The sequence below is a fragment of the Ascaphus truei genome, chromosome 12 (genome assembly GCF_040206685.1).
Source record: "Ascaphus truei isolate aAscTru1 chromosome 12, aAscTru1.hap1, whole genome shotgun sequence".
Classification (NCBI taxonomy): domain Eukaryota; kingdom Metazoa; phylum Chordata; class Amphibia; order Anura; family Ascaphidae; genus Ascaphus; species Ascaphus truei.
This window is the reverse complement of record NC_134494.1, coordinates 32,756,029-32,772,351: the sequence shown is the minus strand read 5'-3', so window position 1 is coordinate 32,772,351 and position 16,323 is coordinate 32,756,029. Positions and strand designations below refer to the sequence as shown.

The window sequence follows — 16,323 nt, the reverse complement described above, 5'->3', positions numbered from 1 at the left end:
ATTAAGACCTTTCTAAATTGTAACACCAGTTATGTTATATACGTTCTTAATTGCAAGTGCGGATCAAGATATGTAGGTCGCACAATAAGACCATTAAAAACCAGGATGGCAGAGCACGTGCGCCTTATCAGGAAGGGTGATTTACTTCATCCAGTATCAAAACATTTCACACAATGCCTTAAAGGCGGTATTGGAAACTTCGCCTTTTCTGCCATTGAGCACGTGCCCTGTCACCCCAGGGGTGGCAACAGAGAGAATGCATTAAACAAAAGGGAGATGTATTGGATATACACTCTCAATACCCTCCATCCACACGGTATAAACACCGATTGGGAATTAAAACATTTTCTTTGACCCAGAAAATGGGGGGTAGAGAGAGTGTATGTCCATGCACTCCATTCAAAATGTTGCATAATACTGCCACTCATCTTTGCATCTCCCTATAAGTAGTCAGTATGCAGAGTGATATTTAAATTGTATTGAAGAAGTATATATATATATTCTATATTTAATTGCATCTAGTACCTTGTGATCCTACACATGTGTACCATATGGCTAGTATATATATACACATATGGATCCAGTTATGCAGTGAATTTAATCCTGAAAAAAAAATTTTCAGAACACTTATTGTTTAAAATATACTTAGCTTCCACTTGTATTTAAATAAATAATTACAAGTTAAACTACTGTAGATATAATTTTTACCATATATGAATTTTTTCTTCACTTCCATATATATGTCTCCTTAAATTTATTAATACATGCTTCACACCACATTGTATAACATTGTGTTTTTCTTTTAAATATGTTTGTTGTTATATGTTACTATGTATTTTGTGTTATCAAACTGTATCACACAGACTCAATGAGAGGGTTGTTCCCAATTATGGCTTACCATTAACTTTATTGGATTCAATAGATCTCTGATTAAGACCAACCAATCATATTGGTTTGACACCTACTTAAGGAATCTGTGTGATAAGGGTAGTATACTCTTTGATAAAGTTCTGGAGAAGGACGAAACGCGTCAGAGTGCCCCTTCTGTGATGTACAGCATGTAATATTAAAGCTGATTTTAATTTCACTTGTTCCTGGGCTGGACTTCTTTTGCTGTGACCGCCTTCACCCCTTCTATACCTGTATCTGCTATGGCTGGCGCACGCAGGCATTCACCACGGACTCCTAAGAAGGACTGACGTCATCCCCCCCTCCACACGTGTGGACGCGCTGGAGCGCATCATCAGCTGAGAGGCAACACCGCTCCTCCTCACTGCAGGAAACGGCGTGCACGGACGAGCAGGCAGCGGTCCCCCTACGCAGACATCGCGTCGGTGGTTACCCAAGAAGGAAGACGCTGCAGCCATCCGTATCACGGGGAAAGCCAAGACAGAGGAAAATCTTCAGCAGTGCGGAACAGCTCACCGCAACCGCACGCAGGATACCGAAGACACCGGGCAGGGTAAGGGCAGCAGCTAGTGGCCTCAGGAGGTTCAAGAGTGAGGTGTCCCTGGACACTTCATTTCCTGCACCCGGCCACTATCGGCACAACGGGCCCCCCGCCCTGGGTGAGTCAAAAATTTATAATCTGAAGATTTCATTGTGTCCTAATGGTGAATTGCCACATACTTTTAGTGGATTGAGTTTCTTTCTTTACACTTAATATACTTGACTTTGGCAGCATCAGTTATTTTGGGTTCACTCCCATATTTTTTAGTGCAACGTATGGCCGTGCACCGTTCAAACATCAGAAAAGCCCTACTGAGTGATGCCGCTGATATAGATCTGAAGTGTCTACCTGTGGCTAGACATTTCAAAGAAAAAAGACACACACTGGCCACACTTCGTTGTATGCCTATTCTGCAGGTTCCAGTCCCCCCCGTGGGGGTGACAGGGGCAGGACCTTGCTTAAACAGGAAGCAAGGCTTATTTATGAACTAAGAACTATGACACCTGGTGGCCTAAATGAGGAACTTTCACTTAGCTGCTTTTTGTAGCTGTCTCCCTGCTTTCATTGAATTTTGCATTATGCCTTTTATATGTTTGTCACTCATACTCTGTTGCATCACTCCCTCTGCACTTTTGCACTTCCTTTGTCCTTATATATTATGGTGATGCTATGCGCTCCTTGTGCTCTATACCTCCATCTGTCCCCCTGTGGTTCACCTTAACGCTCTGTGTATTACTATTCTGTTTAGCCCATTATTACTGTCAGTGTGCGGGTAACTGTGCACCGAGGCGGTTTTTCAGACTGCGCATGTGCGTTTTGCGCTGCCGGCGTCCCTGGTGGCCAGGGAAAGTTAATGAGGCGTCTGCTCACAGCTGTGATGCGCGGAGCACTCGCCTTGCTGGCGCTCCGGCAGTCAATATGTTTTGGCCCACTGCACATGCGCGGCGCGCGACTTTCCCCCGCAATGGCAGTAGACCCTGGGACCAGTGTCTAAGGGTGTCTCTCTCCTAATAGTTTAAGTGCCTACTCTCATGTCATGATGAGTCATTTGGATAATCAGGTAATAGGGGAGGGGGCACGGAGCACAGCTATGTTGCATATTTTGTCTGATTGCATGTTGGTGATTGGTTCCCTTTGTTTGCATTGCACTATGGGTGAGGGTATATATGTTTGGTCACTTGCACTTGTGGGTTGCACGGCCCAGAGGAAGGTCTCTCTGTGGGACCGAAACGTTGGCTTACGTGTATTTCATGTTGTGAATATAGATTTTTGGATTAACCCCGTGCGGTCTGCTGTCTCTTTACTGGTCTTTGGATTGGTTCGTATCATACTTATTCTCTATGGGACTAGCATCTGCTATTACAACCTTTTCTACTACAGTGTGCTGACTGACCTTCATGTGTATATATATATATATACACACACACATATGATGAACCAATATACAAATAAATGTAGAAGGGTTATCAAAAACATGCTGTACTACAAATACCACTTACCATTACGTGGTCAACGAAAGACAAGGATGTTGCTGGCGACGGGGGCTTCTTATTGATGAGGTCAGTAGTACTTTATTTATTTTAATATGCTAGTTAATGTGTTTAATAATGGGCAAATAATCTATTATCCCTATCTGGATAATAGTTATTTTGCACATTATTCTACTGTAGGTGTTGGGGGGGGGGGGGGGGAGATGTATGTATTGAATGTATAGGCCAGGTTTATTTTTTTTAAATTCAGGGTTTGTTCCTTGGTTCTGCTTGAGACCTTTGGAGATCACCTGCGGGTCTCCTCGAATATCTCACGGGTATCAGGCTGGTGGTTCCACAGGTGACACCTGCGGGGAAGAACCGGTGGGCCCACATCAGTGGGGGCACCACGGATCCGTAGGTGTGGGGATGAAATGGTGGTCCCACATCCGTGGGGGCACCACGGACCCGTAGTGAGCACTCGTGAGTTCCCTAGACCCCGTGAGAACCACCCGAGGCCCCGCAGACACCTGTGGGTCTGACCCGGGGCTACTCGCGTGGGGCTGGGGTATAAACCCTGTATGTAAAATAATAAATCATGTATTTATGGGGGGGCACAGGGGGTGGGTAATGTATTTAATAAATATAATGATGCGTATTGTGGGGCTGTGTATGGTTTTTATTGTGGGTACTGGGGGTGGGAGGAGGGGGTATTGGCACCAAGGGTATGTGGGTAGGCCTCCCTTGTGGGTAGTGGGTGAGGGTGGTTAGGCCTCACGGGGTGGGGGGTTAGTGTGGGAGGGTATGTAGGCCTCCCGAGTGGTGGGTGAGGGTGGGTTAACCCTTAATGACTGTAGAGGTTAATAACTGCTATGGTGATAATGGGGTTAGGGGACATTACATGGGATGTTTTTATTCTTGTGTCTGTTTTGCAGCAGCGGGGGGGGCATGGCCAGGATGAAGATGAGGATGGCCTTCATCGTGGCAGCCAGACATGGGTGAGTGCTATATGTATTTAATGTATTTATTGTCCTTTATGTATATAAAATGGGCACATTCACTATTATCCATTTGTGGATAATAGTCATTGTGCCCATTACTATACTGTATGTGTTAAGGGGGGGGGGGGTTTATTTATCTATCAGTATGTATGTGTTTTGACATAAATTTGGGGGGGGCACATAATTGGTACTGCAGGCCTGCGGGTAGCACCCAAGGGCCCCCGCCAGCCCGCCGGCCTATAGTATCATTGCTGTGCATATATGTTATGTTAGGGGGTATAGGGTTTGTTGGGTCATATATATATATATATATATATATATATATATATATATATATATTTAAAAACAACATTACCATTCTCTCGTCCGGTAAAGAAAGACTGCACTCGGTTCAGTAATCATGAAAAACTGTATTGGGCATCTGAATAGAAAAGATAAGTCACCCAATCCGACGTTTCGGTCCTGGAATAGGACCTTGCTCAAGATATATTTATTTATTTATTTATTTATTTAGATATATTTATTTATTTATTTAGATTTATTTATTTAGATATCTTTATTTATTTATTTAGTGTGGGGCTGTTGTGTGTGTTTTTTTTTATTGTGGGTAGGGGGGGTGGATGAAGGGGGTATTAGCCCCAACGGTGGTTGTTTAGGGCTTGCGGGTGGGTAGCGGGAGGGCTTAACCCCTTCATGACCGTAGCGGTATTAACTGCTACGGTCGTGAAGGGTTTAAGTGCACCCGCAACCCCCCCGCCAGCCCTAAACAAACAACAAGGGCCAAATACCCCCTTCACCCACCCCCGCTACCCACAATAAACCTGGCACGGTGGGTTAACCCCTTCATTGCCTTAGCGGTTAGCCGCTAAGGTAATGAAGTGGCCTTTAAATGCATTTTTCCTGCCTCGGATGCATGCCGGGGGGCTCCGGTGCTGGTATTAATGGTATCAGCTCAGGAGACCCCCGGCATCAATCCCAGCCAGGAAAAAGGACAGAATTTTTTCTAAGTGCCGATCCGCCGCTCATCAGCTGCCTCTCACCATCAACTAGCCAACTTTTTTTGCCGTGCTGGATTCGGCATAAAAGACGCCATTCTAGAGTGGCGAATAGCGGCGCAAAGCTACTCGCCACTACTAGAATACAGCGTGGTGGAAAATGTGTCTATTTTAGGCGAAAAGTGCCTTCTCGTCTCACCACTGGCGGAAAAAAAAAACCGCCAAAAAAACTGGCGTTTTTTTTTTGATTCTCGCCCCTTTCTGAATAGGGGTAGGCATTTTTGGCGGGATACAGGCGAGAGGTGCCTTTTCGCCGCTTACTGCATGAGGCCCTTAATGTTAAACATTACTAGACTGAAACCGTTTTCTTGAAGAACTCGCAGAGGAAATGTTGAATGTGAAGTATAACCAGCCACTGGTGGGACCATATTATTCTGAATGTCACACCCTCCTGCAGTTACTGACCTTATCGTTATTAATCGGGGTAACTCCATATTTCACATAAAAACATTGAAACATTATTTGTATTGTATTGTATGTCTTTATTTATATAGCGCCATTAATGTACATAGCGCTTCACAGCAGTAATACACGTGGTAATCAAATAAATAACAGATAATATAAATAACAGATCATGGGAATAAGGGCTTTAGACATAAATGTAATGTAGCCGTGTTCCCCCTCTGCATGTCGCCCCCCTCACCTGGCTCACGGGTGCCGCTGAGCCCAATGGCGGTCCCATCGGGCGGCCGCAAGAGTGGGGGCGGTAGGATCCTGCTTCGGGGGGTTGCCGGGGACGCGTGCGGCCGGTTGCTAGGGCCGCGATCGCGTTGCGAGTATTCCCGGCGCTCCCGAAGCAGGGCGGCAGGGTGCCGCCATTTCACATGAGTTCGCGCATGCGCAGTGAACATCTTTGTGCGGTGGCCAGCAGGGAAGATCGCGCATGCGCAGTGATAGCGCGCGAGAGGCAGCCAACCAGCAGAGGGCTCTAGAGAGGGACTACATATCCCATGAGCCTAAGGAGCGCCCCACGTGACCCCAGGGAGCCAATAGGGCTACAGCATCTCCCTGCAGAGGAGAATAGATACATTTCGCGGGGTTTGAGCACGTATGTTAGTTGGTGACCGGAGCAGCTAGGGGAAGAAGGTAGGGTGCAGGAGTCAGTGACTCCCTGCACTAGGCCAGCAGCCCCCTACTCCCCAGGTAGCCCTGAGCCCCCAGTAGTGTTGTGTTGTTCAGGGACAGGCCCCAGGTTAGGGACCCTGCCCCTTATTATGCAGAGTCAGTTAGGGACACAGCGGACGCTGCGCATCCATCCAGATGTCTGGGCTCAGACCTTCGCTGTCGCTGCAGCAGCCATCCGGGTGGGATCGCCCCGGACGGTAGTTCCTGTGGTCAGCGGTCATAGAATCCTTTGTGAAGCTCCTTGGCAGGCCCGTGCACTGGAGTGCTCGGCAGGTAACCATCACCAAGTGCACCAACTATACTCTATTATACTTACACGGGACTAGTGGCTGCGCAGTCACACATATCTATCTCACGTGAAGGGACATATTGTGTGGGGTTACTGGACACGGGGTGGGATCACCCGGTGAAGGGGGGTAGCGTCCTGCAAGACACAGTAGTTAGTGTCTCCTCTAGAGAGGGACACCTGTTGATATATATGAATAAGTACGGTTGCTACAGTAAAGTTATTGGTTGTTTTACATGCTGTGTGTGTGATATATATATTGTCCTGCGACTAACCACTCCCCCCTCCGGTGGGAGCCATCGCAGGTGGAGGCGCTGCACCGAGTACCACGTTACTCCTATTATTTATACGTGCCCCAGGCTCCCCGTGGCGGAGGTTTAGGCCTCCTGTGAGCCTAACAGGTAAAGCACCACACCTGGTAACATTAAGTTCCCCGCACACACATACTATATGCTATTGGGTGGGGGAATACCCGTTACAGTAACATTAAGGAAGAGGAGTTATTTGGTTTCTCTTATTTACCGTTCTCAGAATCAGCGAGTGCTTTGGGGACATTATTTACTGAACTTGTCTCAACTGGATTCTGTGCAGAAAAAGATGAATGAAAGATATTCACGTACCTTTTATCCCACACACATATTTGCTAAGCAGCAGTTTATATTCTATTACAGAAATGAAGGCGACAGAAGGATTTTTTTTATCATCCCTACCTTTCAGGGGAAATTCTTTCTACCTCCCATGCAAGATGAAAATGCTGCACTGTATAATGATAACATGTATAACACAGTATACCACCTTCCAGCTCTTTATACACCATTTAGCTGCCCCCACCAGCACTGAAGGAGTTACATATTTACAACTCTCCTATAGGATATGTATGGTTAACATACATTTAGCATGGCAATGATTAAAAGGTGTCACGTCGACCAAAAGCTTAAGTATTAATGACAAAAAGTACTTGCTTCAAATAAGCACTAGTTATAGATGTAGCCATGCTGTAAAATGGCATACAGTTCTCTCTCATGCTAGCAGTAAACCTGGTAAATTGCAGGATTGCCAGCATCAATCATGGAGGTTTGCCCTCACACCCTGGTGAGGTGTCATATGTATTTAAGGGGAGTGGTAACATGCTCTGAGTCCACCGTTAGTGACATCAGAGATGTGCCTGTTTCCTGAGGTATATAAGGCACTGCACTGCCCAAAGTTAGAGTGTGCTACTTGACCAAGTTCAGAGTGAAGGTCAAGGTGTTGATCAGTGGTGAAGTTAAACCTAAGAACAGCAGCAGCAAGGCTGGCTGAGCCTACACTGTGTCCAGGGACCTGGCACAGACGGTGATCTCCCTGAGGGGAGAGGTGATCCCACTTCATTAGGAGGGCAGACCTTTCAAAGGGAAGTACAGCCATGATGAGCGGCTGAGTTGCTAGCCCACCGATCAATAAAGATGCCCTGTTTCAAGATAACCCCACTGTGTGAGACTGAAGTTACTCTCCAGCGGAAGGCACCACCAAGAAGGAGTTCCTCATCAGGACCATCTCCCTGTGGACACAGAGATCCTGATGAGGTGGAGGCGCTGCACTGTATGTAGGTAGGACTCACGTACACTACCTCAGCTGCCTGTCTGGGCTGACATTCCCCAAACACCATCATGCGTGAGACTCAGGAGTCCTGTTGCCAATGGGTGCACCACCAGACACAACCATGTAATGGGGACTGGTTAGACCACAGGGGCCAATGTGAGATTCGGTGGGTCCACTTAGCCAGAAAATCTGTTACATAGAGAAAATAAACTTGCTTACCATTGTAGTCCTCCCCACTGAGCTGAAAGAAAGTAAAGTTGGAGATTTTAATTGTTATTAAAGTATTTAAAGATGTGTAAACACAAAGTCCCTGGATATCCACATCCTTACATCACATAACATGGGGGATTCTATCTGTATTCTGCAAACTGACTTGGGGAGATTATCTGCAATGGGCATCATTACCAAACTGACAAGGAAGGCAAAGCTGAATGTATTTTCTCCTCTTTCCACAGAAGGTGTCCCAGGAAACGGGCCAAGCACTCTGGGGATGAAGCAGGGAACTCTTTAGTGTAGAAAGGAGCTGCAATGCGTTTCATGGCCTTTCAGCGCTGAGGGTTTAGGAGTAAGATTGGGGCTGGAGGAGTATCTTAGTAGTAAGGAGAACATTGCATTTGAAGCAGATGAACCCCGTTCATATCCTAAGGTCGTCTCTCTTTCCCCACTGTATCTCAAACTTCTCTCCCCCCCACTTCTCTCCCCACTGCATCTCAAACTCTTTCCCCACACATCTCAAACTTTGCCCACTGCACCCCCCTGTCTGCAGTCACCCCCCCTGCTCATGACCCCCCCGCCCTCCCCCTTACCTTGAATAAAGCGTAAAATGGCACCGCAGGGTCGTGTGACGTGACATCACGACCTGCGGCATCATTTGATGCAGGATTGCCATGGCAACACATAGGCCGAAGCCGTCTGAATCAAGGTACGTGAGTTACAGAGGCCTCGCGCGGTACCCCGGCATATAATTGAAATGCTTTGGGGAAGAGCGCAGGGCCTCTGTAACCGCCTGCGGCCCGCCAAAATATCTCGCGCACCCCAGTTTGTGCACCCATGGTGAAAGGGACCCCAATTTAGCTACCTGGATTAAATCTACAACAAAACTAAACACAGGTTATAAAAGAATAGAGATTAAGTTTAATTACCCCAGGAGGAATTGCTCCTGTTACTTGTAGTATACTCAGCAAGACAACAGCTGTAGTTTCGAAGTCCATGGTCAGTTTTGCAGCTTCAGCTCAGTCCTAATTTCTCTGCTTTACAGTCTCCCCAAAAAGTCCTAAAATTGCAAGAAGCGAATAAGCTTCATCCAATCAGGTACCAGGAACGTTACGTGAGAAATGGCCAGGGGGCACGGTTAATCATTAGGTTGTGTGTACCTAGGCCAACTTTAAGAAATGAAATGTGCGGAACCAAGAAAATGGGAGGGACACATGTGTGTGTCACAGATAACGGGATTTCAGTGAAACCCCCAATTACAATGTGTAACGCTGCAATGATTGGGCAGAACCAAACTGTACCTAGGCCCTCATCCTGTTATGTGGTCCCAGCAGCTCACAAGTCCAGACTGCCTGTGAGTTGCTACAATAGTTGCAACATGAGGGGATGTGGCTTCACCAGGATATACTATTAACCCTAGCTCTGTCTGCTATGCCAGGCTATGGAAATATAGCAGGTTACTACATATATTTGGGGGGTGTTTTTTTTTATGTATTTCTGTGGTGGTTTTTTTATAGATGTATTTTGGGGGTGTTTTTCTAATGTATTTGGGGGTGGGGTTTTATTTTATATGAATTTGGGGGTAGGGGGTGTTTTATATATATATATACACTCCACACACACCTTTTGTAAAGCACTGTATACACTGTGGGCTCTCCATTCATTTATATTCACACAGATACACACACTCTTACATCACTAACTTTCAGGAACCATTTAACACCTCTAGCCATAAATCACATCCACACATGGGGGAGGGACGAGCACAGATAACATTCCAAGAGACACTGTTTTTAAGTATACCCTTTGCTTGCTTCATTCATTGTAACATCGCCGGAAGAAGAGATCAGTGTATCCCGAGAGCTCGCACAAATAAAAGCATTTCGTTAGCCACAGAACGGTATCGTCTATTTATTTTTTGATTATTGAAGCTCGGCTAACACGGTACTGATACCTCTACATATATATATATATATATATTTATATTTCTTTGGGGGGTGTTTTTTATATGTATTTGGGGGGATGGGGAGTTTTTTTATGTATCTGGGGGTGGGGGTGTTTTATATCTATTTGGGGTGTGGGTTTATATGTATTTGGGGGGTGTTTTTTTTTTATATATGTAGTTGGGGGTGTTTTTTATATATGTATTTGGGGGAGTTTTTTAATTGTATTTGGGAGGATGGGGGTTTGGTATATATTTGGGGGGTCGGGGTATGTATTTGACTGGGTGGGGGCTTGGCATGTATTTGGGGGGGTGGGGGCATGGTATGTATTTGGGGGTGGGGGGTTTGGTATGTATTTGGGGGGTTTGGTATGTATTTGGTGGGGTCAGGGTATGCTTTTGACAGGGTGGGGGCTTGGCATGTATTTGGGGGGTAGGGGTTTGGTATGTATTTGGTGGTGGGGGGTTTGTTATGTATTTGGGGGGTAGGGTATATTGTATTTAAGTTTCTCAATAAAACAGCAGTGATACTTAGCACTACTATCCTCAGAGATGCCCACCTGCATGTTCAGGTTCTGGACTAAAGAATGGTGTTGTAATGGGAAAGTGCTGAATTTTATCAGTGAGAATCCATTGAAGTCTGAGACCCTTATGCCAAAAATCTGTGAGACTGACACCATCAGTAAAATCTGTGTCCTCACACTGATTTAATTGCGCTTCTGTGATACTTGTTTAATACTTTAGTTGTAGCACAAGTTTTACAGGTGGCAAAAGGTCTCTCCCTTGGATGAATTTAATGAGTACAGTAATTCTGGGTCATGGATGGGACTCTTGGATGTTGCTTGTGGAAAATTGCAATGTTCTGGTTTAAAAAAAAAAAAACATGACATGTCCTAATTATTGTGCTAACAAAACAATTATTATTAATCCCAAATGATTTGATGACAGGTCAGCTGACCCTCCCCTCTTCATACCCCTGAGATATGCCCCAATAATTCTTCACCTTGTGTCATGTCAGCTTTCCCTCTGGCAGCTGATTGGTTGGGACACTGCCCAAATTGTGAATAGAAGGCTCATGTCTGGTTGGTTTCCAGCACAAGCAAGAGGAAGAGAGGACCCCCAAATCTTCACAGGACATCTCAGGCTCTCTACACATCTGCAGGATGGAGGTCACAATGTCCCTCACCCTCTTAGCCTCCCTGATACACTGTAGCATGGGGTTACCTCTGCAGGTAATTAACTTTAGACATTTTGCACACTAATATTTTTGAGCGCTCCATAATACAGATTCAGCAACAAGTTCAAGCTGATGTCTCCAAGGGATGATTTGATGGATCTGTTCTCCTATAAGAAGACAGACCTGTACAATCTCCTCAATAGAGCTGAATGTATAGAATATCGTTCTCTTACTGCTTGTTACATTTAAACATTTCTAATTAAACAAGTGCTTACATTGGGCCTTCTAAATAGGACTTGTGGATTTCACATGTCTATAAGTAATGGTATGTTTTATGTACATAACTGTATGATCTATAGATTTTCTTTGAAAACCTGGACAAAAAGTGTATGTATTAATTTTTTATTAATATTTTTGTTTTTGGAGCCAGTGAAGACGGGATCCACCAGAGGGTTTGAGCTGGTTATCAGTATTTACCATTCTTCTCATTGCACTTGTACATCACATTATTTATTTTAGTAATTATATTGTTGTAAGCGCCTTGTGTCACTATCACGCATTCAATTCATTCTTTATTAAACAATAACTATTTTATGTGCTTGTCTCACAATGGGTTTAAGACTAAGAAGCGTATTTGAACATTCTGGTACAGTATTTTACCATAACAACCATGATAAATACCACACACATTGTATTAAGGTTTGTACTTATTTTAGCCCTACCATTTTAACTTAATAAACAATTAAAAACATTGTGTTAGTATATAGTCACAATGCTTTGAAATTTAATGAAGGGTAGATATTAGGACATAACATTTTTCATTGATAATTCATACCTATTGATCTAGTTGCAATATAATATATGTACTGTGTGCTACCTGGACAATGTGTTTACATACAATTTCTCCTTCTCCTTGTACCTACCTTAGAAACTGTCAGAGCCTTTTCAGTATTATTGCAGAATCTAACAAAGGTAGAGAAATCTATGTCACTGATGTACGCTAGACGGGAAACACCCGCACCAGCAATCATTCACAGGAGCATATTGTTGTGAATATGATGGTTTAGAACTGATCAGCCACACATGTTGGGGTTTCATTTCAAGGTGATATTTTCCTTTCATTATTTTGTACACAGCCATAAACACATGAAAATGTATTTAAAACTGGGACCCTTCACGTTCTCCCCAAGTCACTGTAAATGGGCTGTTTGCATATTATTCTCTATTCATAACTAGTTAGGATTGTAATGCTTCTTTGTTAAAATGGGTTTGCATCCATATACTATGCTGGGAGGTCATTCCGTGCATCCACTACATTCCCAGGGGAATAAAATAACTTGTATTTCCCCGGTCACTCTACTGCTGAAACTCTAACGCAGGCCCTCTTCCTCTCCCGTCTCGACTATTGTAACCTTCTACTCTCCGGCCTTCCTGCCTTTCACCTGTCTACCCTACAATGTATCCTAAACGCTGCTGCTAGAATCACTTTACTCTTTCCTAAATCTATCCCAGCGTCTCTGCTGCTGAAATCCCTCACCTGACTTCCTATCAAATCCTGTATTACTTTCAAAATTCTCCTCCCCACTTTTAAGGCTTTACCCTCCTCTGCCCCTCCTTACATCTCAGCCCTAATTTCTCACTTTACACCTGCCCGACTCTTGTGTTCTGCTCAGGGATGCCTTCTCTTTAACCCTTTTGTATCTAAAGCCCTCTCTCGCCTAAAACCCCTTACTTACTGTTCCACACCTGTGGAATGTCCTTCTCAATATCCGACTGGCACCCTGTCTCTCCACCTTTAAGGCCCAATTAAAACACACCTCTTTAATGAAGCATATGGGTAGCTCAGTTGGCTGATACTGTACATCTCCAGTCAAAGTTCTTTCAAGACTTCAGCTGCCTCACATTTTAATGGTGTCTGCAACTGGTACATACAGTACACCCATAACATATATTATCTCTAACTGAACATGACATGTCTGTAGGTATAACTTATAACCTTTGTTCATATAACCTAACCAACAATGTATTGTCAACATAACCCTGTGCAACTCTCAATGTATTATTTCCTGGCAAATCATTTTATAAATGAATTTACCTGGACCCCTGGCAGACGCAATTACCATAACCCCCTCCTACTGTCTCTGTAAGTTCCCCGTACTTATCACTTAGAGTGTAAGCTCTACATAATGCGTTTATTCCTATTATGCCTCCTATAATGTCAGGTGTATTACTGATGCAAAGCGCTGTGTACATGGACGGCACTATACTAATAAAGATATACATACATGACAGGTGAGACTCCTGATCTCCACCCCTGAGGTGTTTAAATGGGTATAGAAGGGCTGTATGGATATTGATGGTTCTGTCCCCTGTATGGGTGTTTCCTTTGCCCTATGGCGGCAGTTACTGTTTGGTATACGTTTGAGTTACTGTGTAAGTTCTATTTGGCTTCTCAGCCTGTTGCCTAGCAACCCATTCTTCTGGCCCCTCTATAATACAAGGAACCCCTCACCCTGTCCTGCCTTCCTTCCCCTCACCTTTCTCCCCTACAATCTATCCTAAATGCTGCTGCCAGAATCACTCTACTCTTTCCTAAATCTGTCTCAGCGTCTCCCCTGCTGAAATCCCTCTCCTGGCTTCCGATCAAATCCCGTATCCCACACTCAACTCTCCTCCTCACTTTTAAAGCTTTAGGCTAAGGCCCCGCTCCCTCAGTCAGCGCGCCCGCACTGCAGACAGGCGGGGCACTGACAGACACAGACCGCGATATGCGGTCTGTAGGGAGGGGGGCGGGAGTGGGAGGTGGGGTGTGGTTTGAGCGGAGGGACCTGCTACTCCCCCCCCCCCTCCCTCCACGGGCTCGGGCTGCAGGAGGGAGCTGCTGCGGGCTGCTGTAAGGTAAGCAGCTCCCTCCCCCTTCTGACACAAACGACACACACACACACACTACCTTGTGTAGGAAGCTGCCTGATGACAGCTCCCGCTCCCGCCGCTGATTGGCTCATCAGCGCACCACGTGACGCGTCACCGCTCGGGATCACAATTTTCTTGCATCCCCTGGCGGCTGACGTGTCACAGTGCATAGTGAGCCGTGCAGCGAGGGGGGACTGGGACCTGCTAGGAAGGATTCCCCTGCTGGTGGGGAACGCTCATCGGCCGCCCGCGCCACCGGGCGCAGCGGGTCCCAGCCCTTACACTCTTCTGCCCCTCCTTACATCTCAGCCCTAATTTCTCACTATACACCATCCCGACTCTTGTGTTCTGCTCAAGGATGTCTTCTCTCTACCCCCTTTGTATCTAAAGCACTCTCCCACCTTAAACCTCTCACTGAATGCCCCACGCCTCTGAAATGGGGGGGAGCACGATAGGGGGGGAGCACGAGAGGATGGGGGAGAGCACGAGAAGAGGGTGGGCACGAGAAGGTGGGAGCACGAGAGGGAGGGGAGCATGAGAAGGGGGGGAAGCACGAGAGGGAGGGGAGCATGAGAGGGGGTCTTTTTCCTCCGCAATATTACAAAGATACACCCTTTCCTCTGTTGCCCCACTGCTAAAACTTTGACTCAGACCCGTCTTAACCACAAAGAACGAGGAAGCTCCTGATCAGCGCGGTCTCAAATAACTTTCTTAAGACTAAAGTACAAATCACACAAATAATGAAAAGGAAACATATTCAAACTAGAGTTGTTTTATTTCTTTTGTAAATTGATTCGTTTTTACACTTTTACATCTATCTCTCAATATGCAGATCACAACGGAGGATAAATATGTTACATTGTGGCTAAAAGTCACAAACGGAAAGTATTTTGGCTTACAGGACTGCAATAACAGAGCACCAAAAATATTACAACTCAGACAGAATGGGAATCAACAGTTTATTAAACACCTGAACAGGCGAACCCAAAATTAGAAGAGGCAAAGGAATGGGATTTCACAGCTTGAGCGCAGTACAAACAATGGCAGCAATCAGCCAGCAATTTCTAGAACTAAAATAATGAACAGAGGAGCAGGAAGAATAGTTTTGGAATGTTTCAAAACTGTTGATTTATTTCCGTCCTTCAAGCTTTAACTGAAAGAAAAACAGAGAGTTAATGTTTCATTGACATACAATGTAATATCCAATTCACAGACAGGTATTTCAATATTTTAATCTGTCCCTTGTGTACAAATAAACAATTGAACTGATGAAGAAATTCTTCTAATGAAAACATTTAGTAAGCCTAATGTATGAACTCACTGGAATTATATACATTGGTAAATATCATTAAACCATAGAGGGGAGATGTATAGAGATATCTGCTGTAGCACATATAAAGATACCTGTTTATATTAGAAGGTTGGAATGGTAGGTAATTCTGTGGCTTTGTATAGAACACATTCAGTTGCAGAATAATGGGAGGAATGTATTCCCATGAAATGCTGATTTCGTATAGACACAGTTGAGTTTTATTTGTTTACAAAATGTTTTAACAGGAAGTACACCGTACATTGAGAGTTACCTCTCGTTTTCAAGTATGTCAGGGCATAGAGTCATGATGACAAATACATGGTTACAAATACATAGTTACTGTACATTAAGTGAATGTAGTTCTTTGAGCATTTCGCAATGATGTGTGTTGTAGTGATGTGTGATGTGAGTTGCAGTCAAATTGGCATATTGAATTGTAGAGGGTATCAATTTTTCTAAGATGAGGTTTTTTTTGCCATATACTACTTTATGTCCTCATAGTCTAAAATTGGCATTAGCATCTGCTGTGCAATACGCTTTCTGGCCAGCAGACTTAGGGAGGATTTGTTCATATAAACTACACCTAGTTTGGCATAGGTTTTGGATGTCATGGTATCAATGTGCATCCCAAATGTTAAATGTGAGTCAAACTATCTGCCCAAATATTTAAAGCTAGTTATGGGCTAGGATGGTATTAGCGTTGGTTCTGATCTGAAGCTCATTCATTGGAAGCTTTAGAAATGTAGCTTTGGTTCCAAATGCCATTGTTACAGTCTTGTCAGTGTTTAAAAAAAAAGTTTGT

The 16,323-nt window shown here is 44.7% G+C and overlaps 2 protein-coding genes and 1 long non-coding RNA gene across 21 annotated transcripts in view; 1 reads left to right on the top strand and 2 right to left on the bottom strand.

Moving 5' to 3' along the window:
- LOC142464100 (embryonic protein UVS.2-like) overlaps nucleotides 1-13,740 on the bottom strand; it is a 95,284-nt gene extending 81,544 nt beyond the window's left edge. For 5 of the 11 annotated variants that reach the window (XR_012787573.1, XR_012787574.1, XR_012787572.1 and 2 more), the window contains exons 1-4: nucleotides 13,582-13,738; nucleotides 12,220-12,259; nucleotides 9,107-9,237; nucleotides 8,184-8,205 (exon numbers count right to left, since the gene is read on the bottom strand). Coding sequence is in view for 1 of the 11 variants with exons in the window: in XM_075567257.1 (XP_075423372.1) it covers nucleotides 8,184-8,205; nucleotides 9,107-9,175 (91 nt within the window). In the remaining 10 variants the exon portion in view is untranslated. Of the gene's footprint in view, nucleotides 1-8,183; nucleotides 8,206-9,106; nucleotides 9,238-12,219; nucleotides 12,260-13,581 lie in introns of all 11 variants that reach the window. The other 6 variants (XR_012787580.1, XR_012787579.1, XR_012787576.1 and 3 more) reach the window with 4 other exon arrangements.
- Nucleotides 13,741-13,779: 39 nt separating this feature from the next.
- LOC142464103 (uncharacterized) lies at nucleotides 13,780-15,363 on the top strand. Its single transcript, XR_012787589.1, has 2 exons — nucleotides 13,780-14,194; nucleotides 15,042-15,363. It is a non-coding gene; the product is annotated as an uncharacterized LOC142464103 (long non-coding RNA).
- LOC142464102 (embryonic protein UVS.2-like) overlaps nucleotides 15,020-16,323 on the bottom strand; it is a 44,994-nt gene continuing 43,690 nt past the window's right edge. For 4 of the 9 annotated variants that reach the window (XR_012787585.1, XR_012787588.1, XR_012787587.1 and 1 more), the window contains one exon: nucleotides 15,020-15,362. Coding sequence is in view for 1 of the 9 variants with exons in the window: in XM_075567259.1 (XP_075423374.1) it covers nucleotides 15,352-15,362 (11 nt within the window). In the remaining 8 variants the exon portion in view is untranslated. The remainder of the gene's footprint in view (nucleotides 15,363-16,323) is intronic. The other 5 variants (XR_012787582.1, XR_012787584.1, XR_012787583.1 and 2 more) reach the window with 2 other exon arrangements.